This window comes from Catharus ustulatus, chromosome 7 (assembly GCF_009819885.2).
Source record: "Catharus ustulatus isolate bCatUst1 chromosome 7, bCatUst1.pri.v2, whole genome shotgun sequence".
Classification (NCBI taxonomy): Eukaryota; Metazoa; Chordata; class Aves; order Passeriformes; family Turdidae; genus Catharus; species Catharus ustulatus.
The window spans coordinates 17994278-18016539 of record NC_046227.1 but is presented as its reverse complement, the minus strand read 5'-3'; the positions used below and the strand labels follow the sequence as shown (position 1 = coordinate 18016539).

At 38.5% G+C, this 22262-nt stretch overlaps 2 protein-coding genes across 7 annotated transcripts in view; one reads left to right on the top strand and one right to left on the bottom strand.

Moving 5' to 3' along the window:
* Nucleotides 1-484: 484 nt before the first annotated feature.
* PDK1 (pyruvate dehydrogenase kinase 1) lies at nucleotides 485-11772 on the top strand. 2 transcript variants are annotated; one of them, XM_033064372.1, is made up of 12 exons: nucleotides 655-718; nucleotides 2793-2910; nucleotides 3831-3972; nucleotides 5415-5486; nucleotides 6004-6188; nucleotides 6487-6576; nucleotides 6841-6918; nucleotides 7516-7592; nucleotides 8275-8373; nucleotides 9300-9410; nucleotides 10490-10603; nucleotides 10726-11772. In XM_033064372.1, exons 3-12 carry the CDS (start codon nucleotides 3863-3865, stop codon nucleotides 10864-10866), a joined length of 1077 nt encoding a protein of 358 aa, XP_032920263.1. In that variant the 5' UTR covers nucleotides 655-718; nucleotides 2793-2910; nucleotides 3831-3862; the 3' UTR covers nucleotides 10867-11772. The 2 variants fall into 2 exon arrangements, with proteins under 2 accessions (XP_032920262.1, XP_032920263.1); XM_033064371.2 differs by lacking the exon at nucleotides 2793-2910 and having other exon boundaries at nucleotides 485-718.
* A 2281-nt stretch (nucleotides 11773-14053) lies between these two features.
* Nucleotides 14054-22262, bottom strand: part of LOC116998560 (neurabin-1-like) — a 40991-nt gene continuing 32782 nt past the window's right edge. For 4 of the 5 annotated variants that reach the window (XM_033064361.2, XM_033064362.2, XM_033064360.2 and 1 more), the window contains exons 17-19: nucleotides 21500-21616; nucleotides 16831-17019; nucleotides 14054-15457 (exon numbers count right to left, since the gene is read on the bottom strand). In XM_033064361.2, the coding sequence (XP_032920252.1) occupies nucleotides 15290-15457; nucleotides 16831-17019; nucleotides 21500-21616 (474 nt within the window). In that variant the 3' untranslated portion in view covers nucleotides 14054-15289. The remainder of the gene's footprint in view (nucleotides 15458-16830; nucleotides 17020-21499; nucleotides 21617-22262) is intronic. The other variant, XM_033064365.2, reaches the window with a different exon arrangement.

Sequence of the window (22262 nt, the reverse complement as noted above, 5' to 3'; positions counted from 1 at the left end):
CAGTTTCGTGTCCTGCCCGCGGGGAGGACACCCACGCCCGGACCGAGCCCCCGCCGCCCGCCACGGCCCCACGCCAGGGCGAAGAGGAGGCCCGGGTGCGCTGAGCCCCCGGGCACCCAGAGCCAGGCGAGAGCCGCTGGTGCACGGGAATCTCTCGGCCTCACCGCGGCCCCAGCGCTCCCGGCCCCCGCGCCCACAGCCCCTCCGGCGCCCTCACGGCTCCCCGGCCGTGGGCAGGGCGCACCCGCAGCCCTTCGCCGGGCAAGCGGCGGCACCGCCATCCGTAACGCGGCGTACCTGTCCGTGGCCGAGCTCCTCCAGAAGCGAGCGTCGCCTTGTCCCGTTGGGCCCTCGAGGCGCCGGAGGTAGCTGAGAGTCCCTGTCAGGCGCTGCCGGCCCGCTCCCTCAGAGCCGCCCTCTCCTCCGCGCCGCTGCTGGGCCGGGCCAGGCGGAGACACCCACCCCCTCGGGCACCTCCTCCCGGCGGCGCGGCGGAGGCGGCCGCGGCCTGGGCAGGGGCCGGGGGAGCGGCGCGGCGGGAAATGGCGGCCGGGCCGGCCTGAGCGGAGGGGACGGAGCTGCACCATGAGGCTGCTGCGAGCCCTTCTGCGCTGCGCTGCCCCGGGCAGCGCCTCCCCGAGCAACATCCCGCAGCAGGTGGACTTCTACTCACGCTTCTCCCCCTCGCCGCTCTCCATGAAGCAGTTTCTGGACTTCGGTGAGTCCCTGCCGAGCCGCCCTCGACCGCTGCCCCCGCTCCTATAGGCGCCCGAGAGGAGCGGGACGGCCACGACCCCTCACCCCGTCAGCGCTGCCCGGCTGTTGCTTATCTGTTAGTGCTGTGCTTTCTGGCAGAAAAGGGCTCTGCCTCTGCCCAGTTAGCTCATTCCCGGAGACCGCAACTATGACAAGGTTGAAATTTAGCTGGAAACTCCAGTTTTTGGTAGCACCAGCGTAGTTGGGTGTTTTCCTGCAGAACCCGCAGTGTTGGGGGAGAGGATTGGGAACAGCTGTGACAACTGGTAGTGTTAGAACAGTGACTCAGACAGGTGAGACTGGTTAAGCCTTTTGCTAAGCAGCATGCAGCCTTTTAAAGGCATCTTCCAAACACATGGAGCGTTTAGCCTCAGCTGGCACCGAGGGGCTGGAACACTCATCACTTCTCGGTCACTTGCCTGGGCCCTACAGAAACATCCTGCCCCCAGTGTTGCTGTTTTGGAAGGTGTGTGAGAGAAGGGACAGGATGCAGGCACCAAGAGCCGTCCTGGAGGATTTGGAATCTAGTCTTGAAAATTAGTAAATCAGTAACAGGATACTGTGTCTTACAGTGAGTGCCAAAACCACTCCTAATGCTTCCAGGTTTGACTGTCAGCTTGGAAACAAAAGGGATCACAGGAATTCTTCTATTCTGCTTTAAAGCAAAGACCACATAGAAAAAGGTTGTGTAAGTCAGACTGAGACACCTTTTCAAAGCCCGAGGTTGGAGTCATTCTATAATGTTCTCTTTCTGTACCCAAGGCACTTTGGTGTGCATACGTGTTTACATGTTATATAATTTAACTAGTTAATAGTTTCATGGCTTTTTATAGTTTTGCAAGTAAAACCTAAGTGAGAACTAATCCTAGAACCCCAAACTTTGTATAAGCAGAAAGACTTTCTCACAATTATCTGCTGTCACTTCATCCATCTATTTAACATTTCACTTGTGGCAATGAAATACATCTGACATTTAAAACTCCAGATTCCTACAGGAACTCCACCATATGCTCTGTTGCTACTGTACTTTTAAGCAAAGAATCTTGCAATTTAGAGCTTGCTTTTACCTGTATTATTTTACCACTACTGACAAAATGCTTACCATAATATCAGTGTTTGTTTTCAAGGCACACTAACATTTTCACACAAGGAGATACTTTTTTCCTCTTAGTACCTAAACATAAAGTAAAAGTAATCTTGAAAACTTCTACAATATTTTTTCTGCCTCTTTTGCTTAAGGATTTAATCACAGAGTAAAAACTAAGAAATAAAAAAGAGTGCAAGGCAGAGACAGTTTTTGTGTATAAGACATTCTGTAGCCATTATAATCTGATGATGTTTTCATTAAGGATTTTTTCCCCCTCCTTTTGCAAGAGTGAGAGCAGTCAAAGAGGAAATAATAAAATCTGGTAAAGCTAACTTAAACAAATGAAATATTCTATAAACAAATTTAGGTCTGGTCTTGGGTTATAATACCACAGAATTTTCTGTAGGAGTTTTACGCATTCTTTGCTTAGATACAGACTGTAACTGCACAGGGAAGAGAGTCATTTGCCTGTTCAATTTGCCTGCCCTATATTGCCTTCAATATTTGACCCAAGATTGCAAAGATAAGGCCTTCAGATACAAAAACTATTTTGTGAAATGTGATTTTTTTGAGTATATGAGGCATTTAAAGATTATATTTACACTCTAATACCTGCAATCTGAATTGTTCTTGGAATTTTACCAAAGAAAAAGGAAAAGCCAGTAAACAGTCATGCCTGAAATGCAATCTCACTAGGGAGAAGAAGGAAAGGTTTCTAGGCAGAGGTCATATGTAGGCAGTACATAATGCTAATAAGTGCCATTGTGGAGGAATTTATTGTAGATTATTCACTTTTTTATAACTGGCATTCTTTCATCAGTGTATTTTATTATGTGTCTGAGTCTGCATGCTTTGAAGTAAACTGCTCTATTTCAATGTGGTGAAGATTTTTTGTGTTTAAGGCTTCCTTTTTTATTTCCTCATCTGTTCCTTTAATCTTCTTCCCTAGCTTCCCTGTGCCAAATGGAAGGAGTGAACTGAGCAGTAACACAGGAGTTAATTTTTAGGAGATACCTGTTTTTAAACACCAGTCCTGAAGTATGCACTTCACTGCAGCAGATGGACAGGTTAGGAAGTTCAGATGCTGTTTACATGACAGTCTTTAAGTCTAGAAAGAAGTCTGGCTGAGAATGAAGTACAGCATTTCTTAGTCTCTTCCCCATGCTGCACCCTCCTTTCTCACCTAGGAAAACAAGCTCTGTGGGAGTAAAAGCAGGCCTTGGTTTTAATAACCATATTTAATTGCCACTCCCAGAGATGACACTTGTTCTCAAAAAAGGACAGGTCAGTTATCAAGAGGCAGTATTTTCACTTCTAGCTTTTAAAAACGTAAAAAGTTAAATGTATTAGTATCCTAATGGCTAAGCAGAGTAGCTGTCCTACTTTCATTTCTTTCTCACTATTCATGTGAATTCATTCACCTGACTTTTGTTCCTTTAAGACTGAATTTAAGCTACAACATATTTAGTTGAAAATGAGATCAATATTACTGAATTTATTTTCTGAAAGTGTTTGAGTTATGATAATTCACTAAGATCAGTGATGAAAAGCAGGGTGTATGGGACTATGATACTTTGTCAAGCATCCTTCTCATAAATAAGTTTCCTGTGCTGGTTTCATTTGCTTCTCTGACATGCCCAGAATGACACATTGTTTGATCAGTGCTGGTTAGAGTCAATGTTTGCTGCAAATAAAATGAACAGTATACGTGGATAGAAGCCATATTTAAAGTTGAACAGTATAGGTCTGTAACTGTTGCATTAGTTTCTGTTTATATATTGAAGAGTCTCATTACTGCAACAGGAAGGTTTCAGTATGCGATCGATTTTCAAATACAAATGTGCTGCTGCCATGAAATAAACACCAGCTTACCAGCCTGGCTGAGCCAGCTTTGAAATCAAGGTATAGGCCTCTTATGCAAGAAAGTAAGTTTGTGTAGCTCTCTACTGCAAGTACTGACTTCATTCTGATGTCATATTGATCTTAGGATCTGAAAATGCCTGTGAAAAGACTTCGTTTATGTTTCTGCGACAAGAGTTGCCTGTGAGATTGGCAAACATAATGAAGGAAATAAGCTTGCTTCCAGACAACCTGCTAAGAACACCTTCAGTTCAGCTGGTGCAGAGCTGGTAAGAACAGTGACATTCCATTCCTTAAAGGGTGCCTTTCTGCATATACACAGGTTGGAGGAACTCTCTTCTACTGCAAGAACGTTCATAGGCTTGTTACATGAACATCCCTTATTTATACTGAGATGTTAAATATACCAGTATGATCAGAAACTAAATTTACATATGTGGGAAAAAAACATTTAGGAGCAATTAGAGAACCCACAAGGGAATTAAAACATCACTAAGGATTGCACACACTCAAGTACGAAGAATCAAAAATTAGTATTTTTTTTTAACACAAATCCACCAGAACAGTGTTTAATAGGGAACTTACCTAAAAGTGAAGAAGCTTGTTGAAGAAAACAACAGAAGCAGACTAAGGCACAGAATGTTTGCAAAACAGAGCAGACACCATTTACAAGACAGGTTATTGCAGATTGAGAGTAGAGGTATAGAAAATATGAAGAAAAAGCAATAGGAAGTTCCCAAAGCCAAAACATAAAACAACAGAGAGAACATAAAGGTATTAAAGTTTAAAATACATTATTTGAATGTCTTTGAATAGGCATAAACTTTTTAAAGATGAAAACAAAACAAAGAGATTGCTTGGCAACTGCTAAAGGCATGAGGATTTCTGTAAAGGCTTTTAAAGTTAAGGTATCTGCCAAAATCTGCCAGTAAGTGGGATTGACTAGATGACTGAATATGAAAAGAGCTATCAATGAAGATGAAGGCTTTTAATGAAACACCAATGCTTACATTTTCATGATACTCGATGACACTGAGCAAATGGGAAATTAATTCTATTTGGGCAAATGCAAAGTTGAACACAGGAAAGAACCTCCTCTCCCTGTGTGCTTGCTTCCTTACAATGGAAAAATAAATTTTGATGCTACTGGGAATATTTTGCTGGCTATGTCAGTTGATGGCAAGAAGGAAAACAGTGTTAGGAACTAAATAACAAATGGGGAGGAATATAATTGTACCACTGTGTTAGCCCATTATTCCCTTGAATTGCATGCAGCTCCATCCTGAACAGAAAAGACCAAGAGGGATAATCAGAGGGTTGGAACAATTTCTACGTGAGGAGAAACCAAATAGAATTCTTCAGCTTGGAAAATACATATCTAAGGAAAGGGATGGCAGAAATACTTAAATCAAGAACAAATGGAAAGATTTTTCTACTAACAGCAACACTCAGGGGCTGCAAATAAGTGATCACCTACTGGGTTTAAAATACAAAGATGATATTTTATGCATTCTAATTAAATTGTGGGATTCATTGCTCTAGAAATTTTGGAAGAAAAAGTCATAAATAGATTCAAAGGAATCCAACAAAATTCACAGGGAGACAGGTAGAATGATTCGGAAACACGCAACATTGGAAGACCACAAATTGCTAACCAGAGATCTGGGCAGGCATATTAGAACTGATCTTTATCCTGTTTGTTTCTTGAAAGGTATGTCCAAAGCCTTCAGGAGATTCTTGACTTTAAGGACAAAAGCTCAGAAGATTTGGGGGCTATTCACAGGTAAGGCTTTCCTGTCACGTATGTTGTATCTTGTTAATACTGCGTGAAAGAACTGGCAAGAAAAAAGAAGCTGAAAAAAAATTCCCATCTCGATTTTTTTTCAGAAGAATTGCAGCAATGTTATCCCCTGTCCCTAAAAGGAGGGTACATTAAAACACGAAATTAAGCACTTTAGCCTAATGTCACTCTATGAATGCTCTGGTCAGTGCTGGCTGACTGTGAGTGCCACTTGACAGGCCTGGGTTGTTCTGCATGAAAACATTTGGCACAGTGTTCTCTTTCTCTTGGCAGAATCAAGATGATAAATAATAATGTTATAAATAGTCAAAACAGTGGATTACTGATTGTTTCAATGCTAGTCACCTGAAATATGCTGTAAAGACTGACCTGCCTTCTTAGTGCAGTAGGCAGATGTGATATTTTTGTATGTAAGTCTTCATTTTTGTAGACAAGCACTCTGTTTGCCAGAGTACTAAATTCCCTTGAAAGTGAAATTCTAACAATGGATTTATTTTAGTTTTACAGATACTGTGATAAAAATCCGGAATCGGCACAACGATGTGATTCCTACAATGGCTCAAGGAGTAATAGAATACAAGGAGAGCTTTGGCATTGATCCAGTGACCTCACAGAACGTGCAGTATTTTTTAGACCGCTTCTACATGAGTCGCATTTCAATCAGAATGCTCCTTAATCAACACTGTAAGTGCCAGTGTTGAAAGGAGGGGAAATGATATCTGTACCGTGTCAACTGTATTTTCCTTAAATGTTTAAGTGCTTAATATGTAATAAGGTGCCACTTAGGAGTATACTATTTGCCTTGCCATTTATAACTTATTCTTAATACAATTCCTAAAATACTTATTAATAGTAGGCTTTTCAGTATGGTGAGGACTAAAATTATAGATTACATATAATTTTTTTATTTAGCTAAACTGAAGACACAAACTAAAATTATAAAGTTATGCCGGATATAAAATGATGTTTTCTTTTTTTGCAGCTTTACTGTTTGGTGGGAAAATTAATCCAGCTCATCCAAAACACATTGGAAGCATTGATCCTAACTGCAATGTTGTTGAAGTTATTAGAGGTAAATTCAGATGATAAGAACAAGAATCCTGAAAACTGATATGCATATATTGTTTTGTTATTTCCTGCCTGGAGCAGAAGTTCTATTTCACATGAAATACAATTTTTGTTTCTTTTTCCTATAAAGGCAGTTTTTCTGAAAAAAATGCAAATCTCCCTGACAGTACACAGTACTTTCAAATTTTGTGTTTTATTGGCAGACTCTAAAGGAGGAAAAAAAAAAAAAGGGGGCAGGGAATGTAACTTCCTGTGCTTTTTATTATAGATGGCTATGAAAATGCCAAGAGACTTTGTGATTTATATTACATGAGCTCTCCAGAACTTATCCTTGAAGAGCTGAATGGTAAGTGAATGTGGACCAGGCATGCTCTGTAACATCATGGTGGCATCTTCTAAAGGAGCTAGTGGTGAAATGTTCTTCTGCTTTTCAAATAGTTAACGTGTTCTCTTGTATCTACTGTCATAAATTGGACTTTTTAAAAATCTGGCACAATGATTTCCCCATTCCTCCCTTTAATCAGTAAACTGACATGAGTAGAAGTTTTTGATGCTATAGCTGTTGATGTAACAAATTTTAGCAGGCTGCTTCCCTCACTAAGATTTCATGTGTCTTCACCTGACATTACTGCATCTCCCCCTCTCTGCATTTCTTGTGACAGGTTAAAGATTTATACTAGACGTTCCATTCCATCTTTGCCTATGAGGAAGGCAACTATGATATGCCCTTGTGATCCCGTAGTGGGTTTTAAGATTAATTTCTAAAGCAGCAGCATTAAAAAATCTTAATTATGACTTCTGATTAACATACAGTTTTTCAAAAGATTTGTTTAAATTTTCCTTCTTTAAACTTAACAATACAAATTTACATTTTGAATTACTGTGGGAATTAATAAAATACATCTCATGTGCTATTTAGTTATTTAGACTCTCTTCTCTCCAGTTAAATCACCAGGACAGCCCATGCAAGTGGTGTATGTGCCATCACATCTCTATCACATGGTTTTTGAACTTTTCAAGGTCTGTGCACTTACCATTAATTACAAAATTCTTCCATACATCTTTGTTTACTGAGATTGTATTGCTTTGACTTTTCAAACTGATTCTAGATCATAGCGTGTTTTTGCAAGTGCAAACTTCTTGGTATTTGACTGCAGCAACACAGCTACCCTGTACTAGTAGAGAAACAGTAATTGCATAGAAAATGAACAGCTTTGGAAGATGTATCTCTTTTACCTAGCCACTGAATACCTTCTGAATAGACAACTTAAATCTTAAAATGTATGAAAACAGTTAATAAAGCAAGTGAGAATAAAATTTCCCATAAATTGTGTATCTTCAAATCTGGTAAAATGTGTAACAGGTCCTACAGAGCTTTCCTCAAGCAGTTTAGTTCTAGACTTTTCTTGGACTTTGTGTCATATTGCATGTACTATGTGCATTATAGAGAATTCTAGAACACAAATGCTGTACGTTAAACTATGCAAGTTTCCTTTAAAAAAAGTTAAATATTTGAAGTCTCTGTATTCTAATAAACTACGTATATACTGATACTGAATAAACGAGGAATATAAAAAAACCTATTCTAAACAAATATACATTTGTTCTGATTGGTAAATATATGATAAAAATAACCGCTAAATTAATATTTTAAGATAATGTACAAAGTGAACAGGATTTAAGTTGTACTTGAAAATTACAGAATGCAATGAGAGCCACCATGGAACATAATGCTGATCACTGCATTTATCCTGCAATTCATGTACACATCACGTTGGGAAATGAGGATTTAACTGTGAAGGTACTCTTTTTTTGTTTTACTGTTCTGAAGGTTATTTTGATTAGGGTTTTTTTTTCCTGTCATGAGCAGCATATTATTAACTTGAGCTGGTGATCTGGTTCCATTAATAGATTGCATGTGATGACGTATGTTAAAAAAACCCTTATGGAATTTCACATACTGCCTCATGAAGAGGCTGCAGTCACACTGAGGGCTCTGCAATAGCATCCTGCACTTGCTTGTGTCTTGCCTAGCTTAGAAGCAACCAAGACTAAAAATGAAGTAGCATCTTTATACATGGTTACATCAACATTTTCTAAGTGACAATGACAGAGCTATACAGGTGTGAAGCAAGTGAAGAAAGGGAAATATATATTGTATATTCCACACAAAACAAACCTCCTGAAGTACAGTTTGCAGTTTTTTCTTTTTCTGTACAACATGCATGTTTGATTTCAAAGACCAGCTGCAAGCACTGGGTTTTCATAGGTTTAACTAAACTGTAGTAAAACAATTCATTTGACTTACTCCTTCAGGTAACAGGTTTTAGTAAATTATATTTAAATGGCAGTATTCTTGAGGAATAGAGATAAAATACACAGACAAGCTAGCATTTGCTAAAAGGTATAGATAGTGACTTCAGACAAAAGTATGTTATGAACAAGATAAAAGCAATGCAAATTCAAGAATTTCCTTTTCTCCAAGAGATTATCAATGCTTCTTATGGCAATATTTTATTTAATGGTTTGGATAAGGGATGAAAGGGAAGGATTCATCTCTCTTTGGTCATTGTTGAAGATGAGAATTAAAGAAAAATCTATAACTTAGTAGAGACAGCTTCAAATAATCCTTTACTTTAACTTTCTCTGGCTTTATTGTTTGAGAGAAGCTGTCTTTTATAAAAATGTATTCAGGGATGTAAAGCTAAATGCTTCTTCTTGTTCCAGATGAGTGACCGTGGTGGTGGTGTTCCTATGAGGAAAATTGACAGACTGTTCAACTATATGTATTCAACAGCACCACGTCCTCGTGTTGAGACATCACGAGCTACACCTTTGGTATGCAAGTCTTTTATACCCTGGCATCATGGATGGGTCTAATGGTCACAAAACCCATTCAGCCAAAGCTGTGAAATACTGATTTTATAGGTATTACATTGAGTAATATTTGAATTTTACTTAATTCAAGCTTAGTTAAAATATTTTTCAAAACATAACTGGGAAATGGCATAAAATACTAAAAATAATTTAAATTTTTTCAAGATTATCTTTTTCTCTACTAAATCTAAAGGTCAGCCACCTCAAACAGAATACTTAGTTCTGCTGCACATACTGCAGTGAGAGCAGGATTCAGAATTATTTTTTTAGGCACTGAATGAAAGCAAGAATAATTATAGCAGTGACTTCAGATCAATGCCGTATTTCATTTGTATTGTGTAGTCAATTGTGCCAACCCCCAGCAAGGATGAAGGCACACAGATGTGACAGGGCATATGAAGAATCCACTCTGGTCTCATGTGAATGTAATAAATGCACAAGAAGTAAAGAAGAAATTAGAATTTCTGAACAGCTTTCCTGTATTTATTCTCCCACATTGCGTCATTTAAAAATAATGTAGTTCTGCCTGTAGATGACTCTGCAACTCACTAAACATGAAGTCTTTACAGAGAAGTGTTCTGTATGCTCATTGAGAGATTACCTCTAAAATCTAAACAAAAAGTCATGCTTAACACTTTAGGGCTCTGTCCTGCTACTGCAGCCAGGGCTTGGTAGAATTTCAGTGTAAGCTGTAAATGCATAGACTTTGAGTCTTGAACACTGAGTGCTTAAGATTAGTATCTCCATGAGGTGTGATGCAGACACAGCACAGTTTTCTCTAAAGGCATCTCTTCAAAAAGCTACCATAATACAAGAAGTGCTATCTACCAGCCCTACCTGACAAAGGAATCAAATAGTTTTCTCATTCTTCTGGTTTTGGGGTATATAATATCTTGGGGGGGGCAGGCAGAATATTTAACACCTGAACTCCTGTTACTGTCAAACATCATGCTTAGTTTGTCTATTTTACCTATTAAGTTAAAACAGAAAACTCAACGGATTAATGCAATTAACAGAAGTATACTTTTTCTCCTCATCAGGCTGGATTTGGTTATGGCTTACCCATATCACGTCTGTATGCACAGTACTTCCAAGGAGACCTGAAACTGTATTCCTTAGAAGGCTATGGTACAGATGCAGTTATTTACATCAAGGTATGATGTAACACTACCATTTTACATTTATCAGCAACTCTGATCTGAACTGCTAATGGAACTCCTTGTTCTGATAACTTCATTTTAAAAGAATCATCAGCTCCAGCCTTTTCTCCTTACAGGCCTTATCAACAGAATCAATTGAAAGACTCCCTGTATACAACAAAGCAGCCTGGAAACATTATAAGGCAATCCATGAAGCCGATGATTGGTGTGTGCCAAGCAGTGAGCCAAAGGACATGACCACTTTCCGCAGCATGTAGCTTTTTCCTCAGCAGCTCCTAAGAAGTAGGTTTGTCTGTAAAGGGAATTTAGAAGACTTGATTTATACCAAGATGTTGAGCCACTTTTGATACATGAAAGTAATTTTAAGTGGTATAAGAGAACGTTTAGTGTAATTAGGCTTTTCTGAAATTAAAAAAAGTAACAGCCACCAAAACCCCCCAAAACGTGCATATTTAAGGAAAGGTCATACTTATTTTTTTTCTCTTTCTATTTATGACTGCTCTCAGAGCTAAGTCAGAGGAGTAGTATTTTGGTTTTTATAGGCATCAATGCAACAGCTATCACATCTGGTATTAATTTGTATAATTACAAAATAATTTTATTAGAGAAACTGTTGAAAAAGCTCACTGGAACATTCTTCCATTATATAATTCTACAGATTAATGAAAAACTTGTGTAAGAAATATCAAGCTCATTGCTATGCCTTTACAACTGTATGACACTTTCTTTTATCTTAAGCATGCTGAAGCTTAATTTTGCAAAGTTAGATATGTTGCCTATGTACACTGCCTACATCAAGGGGTTTTTTTCAGCTGTAGAAATCATACCTCTGTAAGGATAAAAAATTTTCAAAAGCATTTTTAACTGCTACTACTGGTATAATGTATCTCAGGTATGTGGCATCAGTTGTATTTCTTTGGTTGTAATGTGAATATATAATAGATGTGAAAAACTTACCTTGCCCTTATCATTGTGAATTTAAAAATAGCACTGGCTTGTGTACAGTAGAGAAATGTTGTCTTGCATTTGCCTGTATTTCTGTAGGTAACACCAAAATGCAGTATCAACATTCTAGCCTTTGTAAGATTACAGACTTAGGTATGTCAGGTACAGGTGTAAATGGAAACTATTTTAATAAACAGATTATTAAAATTTGTCTGTAATAGGGCATCTCTATTACTTTGACAGTATGAACTACCTTCTCAGGAGTAAGTAAAAATAAGTGGAATTAACAGATTTTGAAAATACGTTTGCATTTGTGATAAGCTTTTGGCCTCATTTTTGTAGTAACTATAACATAAACATATAGTGTAGTCACACTATAACATAAACATGATAACCAGAATACATTAATCAAAGACAGAGCATACAGGGAAAAATAGAGAGGGGAATTAATCTTATATTTCAAATACAGAATGCTTTAAATAAAGAATTCAACTTAATGCCTACGGTACAAGCTTTGTTCAAATCATATGCAATCTGTGTCCTTGCACCCTGATCCTTGTCATTCCTGAACGTTTTTGGAGTGATGCAGTTAAAGCCACTGAGAACTAATCCTATTCTCAGTTAATTAAACTGCATGTAATTCTGTGGGTTTGTTCTGCAGCAGACATGCATAATCCCTCTCAGAAACAATAAGCCTAGCTTTTGCTAGTTTACTATCTCTGTGCAGAACAGAAGGTGAGATACCACAAATTAAGGGCATGGCTAGGATGTTGGAAATTGAAGTCTGCTACTCTAGTTGTAGCTGAACCAGATTCAAGATTTATCACCTGCTACCTCCCTAGCCAAGTTCTGCAAAACAATGAAATGATTTTAAACCGTGGTTAAGCTAATGTAGATAACTTCAACAGAAGTGCATTACAGACTGGGCTGTATACACAGTCTGAGGGAGGATTATTGTATCTTAATTGCCACCAGAACAGTAGGGTTTCCTATTCCATTCAAGCTTGTGAGCACCTCGAGGCCCCTCTTTCTTCCTTAGGAGGATGCAAGGTGATAACTGGCACACCTTTCAATCTGCACGGCTTCAAGTGAGGAGAACTGAGAGAGCTCTTCTCTTCTTTGGCCCTGCCAAGAGGAGGTGAGAAATGCCACATTGTATAAAAAGGGGCCTGTAAAAGTGTTGGAAGGGACACTTGCAGCTATTGCTTTTGCTAAACTAAAGCTGAAAGTTACAGCAAGGGTTTTTAAAAACTCAGGTCTGAAGCTGAGCATTCTAGCCTTTAACTCTTTTAACTAACTCAACTGATTTTAATAACATCGGACAACTACAAGCGGTATTTCTGAAGAAAAGCTAACAGTTTTTTTTCTACAAAGTCTGTTAAGTATTTTAGATATTACTGTAATGGTCTCATGTTCTCAGCTAACTACTAGCTAATTCTGATTACTAGAGCAACTTGCTCTATAATTCATATTTATATTCACTTGCCACCCCAAATGATTGTGGTGAAAACACAAATGCATAGTGTTTTGATTTACAATATTTAATCCTAGTTAAAATTTTGATCTTTGATAACTTTTGGTTTAAATATAAGTGCAGAAGACAACTTTTGTGTTTAGTATTTTCACTACTATACCGAAGTCATTGTGAACACACTGGTCACGTTGAGAGGAATCACTACAGAAAAGCAGTATACTATCAAAACGCTGAGATTAATACTTTTGTATGCAAATTAGCTCAGTCTTGCACTATAAAATTAATCTTGGTTTGTGTTAATTTTTTTGAAAGAACTGCTGCATTTATTCATTAAAACTGTTGTAAAAAATGAAACTTTGTTGGGTGATTGTGTAGCTTGATACTGCTTTGCTCCATGCAGCCAGCTTTCTCGTTCAACGTCTGCCAGATGTTAAACTCTGTGGGCTGTGATAATGAGTGCTCTCTGCTCTGGTGCCAGGGCAGTTTGTCATCCCTGCTATGGCCCCTCCTTACCTGTAACAGCTCTGCACACAGGGAAACCTCTGAAACCATTACTTCCACTAGTCTCCTTCATGAGAAAACTCTTCCCAGGGTGCAAGAGTAGGCTTAAAGAGAAAGGGATAATACGGTGTTCTAGCAATAGTCTGTGTTCTAGCTGTGAGAATACTCATCTTTTGTGACTGAATTAATTAAAGGGTGGTTTTACGTGGGAGATCCCGAGCATTTGATGATTCCATACTTCTAATTCCTTTCTCTTTAATCAGTAGGGCAGCATTCCTCTTTGGGTTCAAGGTCTGTAAGTTTGGCATACAACTCAAAGCTACTGTGAACAAAGTAAATAAGTCAAATCTTGACCAAAGAATGCATAAAATTGAAATATAATCTCTTTTAAAAAGTAATAATTACCAAGATTTTCAAACTTTATTTTGGAAATGCCTAGTGTGCAGAAGCATTTCCACACAGTTCTTTTGCTGAAATTCTTAAGACATTTATACAAAAAAATAATAAATGTGAAACACCAACAGTGAAGTTCATTCATTTAATTAAAATGAAAAACAGTCCATAGATTTAAAGGAGAACTTGGTCCACATAAATGAACTATGTAAGTTTTGTTCTAGTCCATTCTAGGGTGGAACTGATATTTAATCTAGTCTGTTTCTGGAATAATCTAAATTAAGGAAGTGCTCTTGTAGTATCCCTAGAAAATAGTATGTAAATATACAAAACACCAAGTCATATTCTAAACTATTTCAAGAATCAAATCCTCCTTTAAAGAGAAATAATCTGTAGTCTACAATTGAACATTTAAATACAAGGCAGAAACCCAGTGCGTCAGTGATAATTTTTCCTACAATTCTTCCCTTGGTATTTTAAGTCTGAAAAACAGTATTGTTTAAAATTAGCAAATATATAAATTTGGTCCGCAAAAAATCTTGTAGCTTGTAGAAAAGAGAAATACATGTATTGCAAATTGATCTTATTCATAGCATAAATCTATAAAACTATGTATTATTTAGGAAAAATAGGTTAAAAAGGATCTTATTTATAGGCTTAAACCTTGTCCCAACACCATACGGGTAGTGTACAGAAAACTTAGCATTATGCTTAGGATATGTAGTTTGTGAAAACTACTTAGCATTTCATGTTATTTTCTCAGTAAATTGCAACACATATAATTCAAAAACAATGTGCTACTAAAGTGAACTTTGAATAAAGTTCCAGAAGTACAAGAATTAAAATAATCCTAAGTTCGAAACACATATGCTTACTTTTTAAATTAATTTGACATTACCATTTTCTTAAACTTAATTTTTACTATACAGCTTTAGTGGCAACAGATAAACAGACTGTCACAGACTGAATTTGTTGGCAGGATTTTTCTACTGTCCCTCTATCAGCTTCAACTCTATCAAATGCTAGTTGACTAACACTGGAATGATCTTTAATACAGTATTCTACTTTTCACAAACATCAATTTCAATGAAAAGGGCATATGACACTTTAGAAGCAGAAATGTTACTTAAGGCAGAAAGTTAAATTATTGTCTATTAGTACAGGCAGAGTCAACTAGAAATAAAAATACTGAAAACATTATTTCATTTTATTGGGCTGTAATGGGGAGGGACCACATTTAAAAAGTAAAAAACCACCTACCACATTGAACTGTTGCACTTTCCCTCCTCCCTCAATTGTACAGTTATATACAAATCTGCTGAACTTCCTCAAGATTAGGCAAGTCTGCACTAAAATAAAATGGTCATTTAGCAGCTTGATTCAAGAGTGGCCACCACTCTGCCAGTTTTGCGAACTTCTTTCTCCTTCTTTTGAACCTTTTCCTTCTGCTTTTCCAGTTTTTCCTGTGTTTTTCTAATATCCTTTATTTTTTTCTTTATTGTTGATCGGTCATTTTGACTGGAAACTCCCAAAGCCTTTGGAGGAGGAAAACACAACAAAACCTCATCAGTATTTTTTTTTAACAGCACTGTTGACAGTGTTTGTGCATTAACAATATAAGAAAGTGCTATTAACTTTTCAACAAGATAGTCTGTTTATTTGAAAAATAAAGACTTAGAGCCTCAAAAAATTGTAAATAATCATCTGGGTAACAAGGCAGTTAAGGAAACCAAGGCCAACTCTTCAGTTGTGAAATAACAGTTTCGTGTTGCATTTTATAAACATGTAAATCCCTGACAATTTTCAGAAAATGAATCATAGGTACTAGTCTCCTGATATTTTTCTAGCTGTTTTTATACACGAGGAATTGTTACTCAGTAACTACTCTGGCGTTTTGAAGTGCGTTACCAGGACGGGGCTGAGGAAGCGGACGGTGCACCTCGATGGCGAACGGCAGGTGGCAGCACGGGATTCCAAGTGCCTGACCGCGCTGGCCCTGTGCCACCCCGAGCGGCACCAGGTGCACCTTGAGATTCAGGCATCAGCGCTCAAAATTCCTCTGCTGGAGACACTCACCTGACAGGCCATCACCGCTATTTTCTCTGTGCCCATGAAATTTTATAAAACACAGGACATCTAGTGTTGTGTGTCTATTTAAAATGCACGCATATTTTGCAGACTGGAGTTAGAACATCTTTTTCCCCCCGTTAGCCCCTCACATTCTGCTATTGATCATTAATAATAATTTGCTTCACACCAGAATAGATCAATGAACGTCTTGTAGTTGCACATCTTGCCTGTCCATAATGCAGTCTCATAATCCTAACAAGACAAACTGCAGCAATTTACCAGCACTATAAGAGATACATACACACTGCAGCTTCCAGGTGTAAAATGGCAAGAAAAAGCTCAAAAGATTCAGAATATGTATTTTTGGCAGGAGTTAAAAACTTGAGACATTTAAAATGTCACCAGATAGCATTTTAGCCTTCCCACTTGAAGAAGAAATGTAGAAGAAACAGATTTCTAAAACTGGATCCTGCAATTCTATTTGAATTGGCCAGAACTTATTTTGATATATATGACCTTATGTTAAGATTGGTGACAGATGTATCAAGACTCGTTGGACAATTATGCTTCCTTTCATTTCCTCCAGGTACAAACAAGGAAGCAGTATTTGTTATTTTTCTGGCTATAAACAGCCTGTCTTTAATTTACAATCAATTACTAATTACCATCTAACTACACAGTCTCCAAGTATTTCAAAAGCAACTCGAAATAACAAGAGCAAATAACTCTATCCCTTAAAAAGCCACAAAACCAGGAAATTGGACTTTGTAGGTTAAAAATGTCTAAATAAGCAATGAAACCTACACAGTTACAAATCTATCCTGGGATGTTCACGTACCTTCAACTTCTCACTGTCGAGCTGCATCAGCTGCTGTCCATCTACATTCATAGCTGTGAACTCTGTAATATACTGGTCCATGTTCATTCCCATTAACCAGTGGCATACTTGCTGGGTGGTCCATTCAGAAATAGGTCTACTGTGCCATTGATTTTGCTTTCCTGTTGTTGTAAATTCATCATCCAATGCCTAACCAATTGAGAAAAGTCACCGTAAGCAATGTTTTATTTGATTGTATGTTGAATTCCAGTTGTCAGTTGAGTTTGGTTAACAAAGTGCATTTTTAAACATGCTCTACTCCAAAAGTCAAGTTCTTGAGATCAGTTTGCCTAGTTTACTATAAACAAAACACTTCCAACATTCAACACCAACTAAGTCAGAAACAGAGAACATAAATAGCAAATTGCACCTATCCAAACAATGAACACACTTCCTCAGTTAGTTGGTTAAGGTAGCTCTATCTTAATATTAGATGCTACCTTACAGAGCATGAAGAATTTTCAAGTACTTCAACTCTATTATTATTGTTAAGTGATGGAAATCCAGAATAAAAGCAATTCTAGTAGCCAGTAAATCTGGTGAGTGTTCTAAGTACAGTTTTATCACATTTTGTACATTTGTAAAGAGAAGACTGTTCATTGTTTGAACTAATGCAATTACATCAACATTTTAAAAGGTCTGCCCACATAGAAGATGACCATTTCAGAAACATAGCAGCTTGTAGACTTCCACTGAAAATACACTTTGCCACTCACAGAACTTTTGAGGCACCCTGCTTCAATTTCATTTTGCTTCTGAGGGGAAAAGGTACTGCTGTTTATTCTGAAGCACTGTTACTTCATCACAAAAGAAGCAACAGAGCTCAGTGTCTGCACGGAAGAAATTCCAGGGTGGTACTTGAGTCAGTAACATCAGTTAACTGAAGTTTTAACAGCTATCCAAAATCATCTCTCACTAGCTCATGACTGAGTATGGGCTGCATTAGACTTGCAGACTGCTCCACTACTCATCCAAGATATTTGCAAACAGCAGAAAATATGTTCCCCCTTTACAGCAAGCCTTACACACATTTGTAAACAGAAAACATGGAAAAAAGGAGCTTCCTAGTTACAGATTTGAGATGACCCTGTTAAGTCACAGGTGAACAAGTACAGCTGCAGCCTAAAGGATCTCACAAAATCCAGCTTATTTGATGGAATATTTAGGAGAGTCGATTGATGCAACAAAATGATTGTGGTGATTAGGTCAAAGATAGTTAGATGTAGGTCTGTCACATGATCTGATCATACAACACAATGGATCTGAGCACACAATATGAAGACATGTAGGAGGGGAAACATAAAATTTTCAAATTTCCAGTGTAGTGCAGGACTACACGTAATTCAACATGGTTTTGTTTTCCCTCGTCTGTGAAACAAGGGACAGTGGCGACATTAAGAGGCAATGTAGATAAACAGGAATGAGTTTGTACAGCTGAACAGTTTGCACTGAACTCCTAAAATCCACACTACAAGCATTTAAAAGGATTTTCACTTCCAAATAGCTCTAGTCTGATCACAAAGACTCAGTGGCCACTAGCAGCTGCAACGTAGCAGGACCACTATTGGAGCAGCGATGGACCAGTTTGTCCAAGCAGCACAGATTAAACCTACCAGAATGCACTATGGAGGAGTCCGCTAGGCATAGCTATGAACTGCAGCTTAGGGTTTTAGCATCGTCAGTTGCTAACAAACTCCTTCTATTTCATATTGGTAAAGACAGAACCCTAAAACCAGAAGGTGTAGCAACACCTGAATCTGTGATAAAACACACAGACATCATCTCCTCACTGATATTTAATACCGTAAAACTTCAATTTTTTACTACTACACAAGGGAAAGCATCTGACTATTTTTCAGCATATAGGAAAATGAAAACTGTAGAAGGGTAAGATGAAGTACACCAACTTTTGAGTAAGGCTTATTGGTAATTAAATAATACCTCTTCATAATTTTTTTCTCAAATGTCCATTCAGAGGCAGATGGAACATGCCAAGCTGTGTTTGCACACGGAAGTTAGAGTCCCCAAAACAGCCACTACACAAGAGATCAGCTGCAAATTCAGAAAGCAGAACTAAAACTACTTCTAAAGTGTGGAAGCATGAGAAAGCCATGTGCTCCTGCGTAAAAATGCATGCAATTCAGAAAGCAAATAAAAGCTCTGGAGATAAAAATATAAAGCCCAAGAAAACACCACTGCCATCACACCATTTAACATATTAAGAACATTAGAAGGATTACCCAGCTAGCTTGCTAACCCTCTGTGAGTGAAGTGCCTCCGCTGCCTATCTGGCTGCTAACTGAACTCTCACCAGGCAGTCATGCCCCCAACCTGCCTGTGAGCACCTGTCCAGCAGAGAAGCAGACTCCTCAGTGCTGCCCCATCTACGTCTCTAAGAGGTGCTTCCATCTCCAGTTTCCCAACAATTCCAGGATTTATAAAGCAGTATACAATAGCCCACTCCTCTGAAAGCCAGAGTTACACTGGCTAGCATGATTCCTGCTGCATACTTATGAACCCATATGGACAGTAACCATCAAACAGAAATTATTAACAGCTTAAATTAAGGACCCTGTTCTGTATCTTTACTGGTGATTTGAATGAGTGGATTCAGTGTACCTCAGTAAACTCATGGACAACACCACGTTTAGTCAGAGTGTCAATCTGCTGGAGGGTAGGAAAGCCCTGCAGAGGGACCTGGACAGGTTGGATTAATGGGCCAGACCAAGAGCCATGAGATTCAACATGACCAAGTCTTGGGTCCTGCATGTTGGCCACAACAAACCCATGCAGTGCTGCAGGCTGGGGGCAGAGTGTCTGGAAAACAGCCAGTGGAAAAGGACTTGGGGGTACTGGTTGACAGCAGCTGAACTGAGCCAGTGTGTGCCCAGATGGCCAAGAAAGCCAATGGCATCCTGGCCTGGATCAGGAATAGTGTGACCAACAAGGCCAGGACAATGACTGTCCCCTGTACTCGGCTCTGGTGAGGTCACACCCCAAGCGCTGTGTCCAGTTCTGGGCCCCTGAGTTCAGAAAGGACATTGAGGTGCTGGAATAGGTTCAGAGGAGGGCAATGAAGCTGGTGAAGGGTGTGGAGCACAAGACCTGTGAGGAGCAGCTGAGGGAGCTGGGGGTGTTTAGCCTGGAGGAGACTCAAGGGGACCTTTTCACTCTCTACAACTCACAACTCACTGGAAGGAGAGGTAGCCAGGTGGGGCTCAGCCTCTTCTCCCAGACACCCGGTGACAAGAGGACATACTCTTCAGCTAGCCAGGTAAGATTCAGGTTGAACATGAGAAAGACTTTCTTCACAGAAAGGCTGATTAAACATTGGAATTGACTGCCCAGGGAAGTGGTGGAGTCACTGTCCCTGGAGGTGTTTAAGGAAAGACTGAACATGGCACTCAGTACCATGATCTGGTTGACACCTATGGTGTTCAGTCATAGGCTGGACTTGATGATCTCACAGTTCTTTTCCAACCTAATTTATTCTGTGATTCGAAACATCCCAAATGGCTGTAAGATTGATTACATATTTTTTCCTAGACCTAGACTACAAATTTAAAAAAAACCAAAAACCAAGAACAGAACTGTGTATTTTTCTTCACACATACTGCTTTCCAAATAAGAAAACAGTCCAGAGTTTGTTCCTTGTTTTCCTCAGAGCAGACTCTTGATACTCAATGTTATTACTGAAAAGGTACAAACAGCTTTCACTGGTCATGCAAAACCAGGCCAATAAGCAACATATGAACTAGACAGAACACTGGAACTCATCTACAACAAAAAGAGGCTTAAATAATCACTTAACACATGGACAATTAGTAATAGACTGCTTTCATCTGAGTTTTAGAACCCGAAGTTCACTGAAAGTTTGTAGAACAATACTCAAGAAGACATCCATTCAAAAAACTGCAGAGAATACTTGCAAAGATAGATATTAACTGGAGTTCCTCTGGTTTTCATTGGATCCAAGACTATGCGCTCTCAAAACAAAAAATCTCCAAAAACATAATCCAATACTACAATCTGTAAACTGGTTATATGATTAAGTTATTAAGATGTCCATCATTCAAACACCAAACGAGATAGTATCTCAGAATGCTACCAAAGTGTGGACTTTAGGTTTCAGCTGTAGCTACAGGAATTAGTTCTCCAGGGGAATGAACACACTTTAGGGTGTCTAATTTCTACCTACATATCAGAACCACTCTGTTCTGACTTTTTTTTCCTTTTTTCTTTTGTTTGTTTTTATTGAGATGAAATTTTATCATAAAACAAACCTTCACAGATGTGAAGACAAGGTTCAAAAATGTTGCAGTTTTTATTCACCCAGGAAGTTGCTTTAAATTAATGGAACAGAACGGTGTTATATTTAAAATTAATACCTTTGATTTGATCAGTGAGTTCATTCCAATTTTTATGATATAACTAGGGTCAGAACACACAGACTGATGTGTCATCCACTAGTACATGTCCTTAGTTCATCACCAGCTTCTTTACAGTGCTCGTCAACATTCAAATATGGAACAGCCATCTAGTTTCACATTACACACATCTGTTTCTATTGAACATGCTGTAGTGTGAACAACAACATCAACAACACACATATACACACTTTGAAACTCACCTCATTTGAAGAGAAGGTTAAAGTGTGTGAACGACCTGACAGATTTGGTTCTGTCACTAACCCTGAAAGTTCACAACTTGGCTTGCTATGGTATGTATCATCTATGACAATTCTACTCTGCAAACAAGTGGAAATAATGTTTTATTAACTTGCTTCTTAGAAAAGCAGGTCATTAGGTGACATTCTAGTAATTCTGATTTTTGGTTTAAAAAACAGTATGACTCAGTTACCTTTAGAACACATATGAAATGTACTAACTACATCAAGCATCTGACTTGTTTTTGTTAAACTTCTGAATTCAGAAACACAGTAACAAATTCAAAGCAATATCCCCAACAAGAGCAACTTGTGCAGAGAATCAGTCATAACCTGAAATGGTGTTAAAATATACAAGGAACTGCATCAGTTACTTTTTCAGTAGGTATACCACACTGTGGGAGAAGCAATTTAAAATGCATTTGTTGGACTTACTCGTGAAACCTCCACAAACTCTATGAATGTGTTTCACAAGGTAGTGTTCTGTTGATTGCCTCGATTTCCAACTCAGATTGTAACCTTGAAAGTATTTTTCTTTAGTGAGTGAAAAATAATTCTGTCAAAAACATGCTTCCTACTTTTGCCTTTCTAAAATCTATGTCTCACCATTACTCTTTGCTGCCTACAAACAGTAAGCAATTATTTACCAGTATTTTCTCTAATGTTCTCTAAGTCTCTAATCAAGTAATTACACTTTATAAGGATGCCATACCACATCCCTATGTGC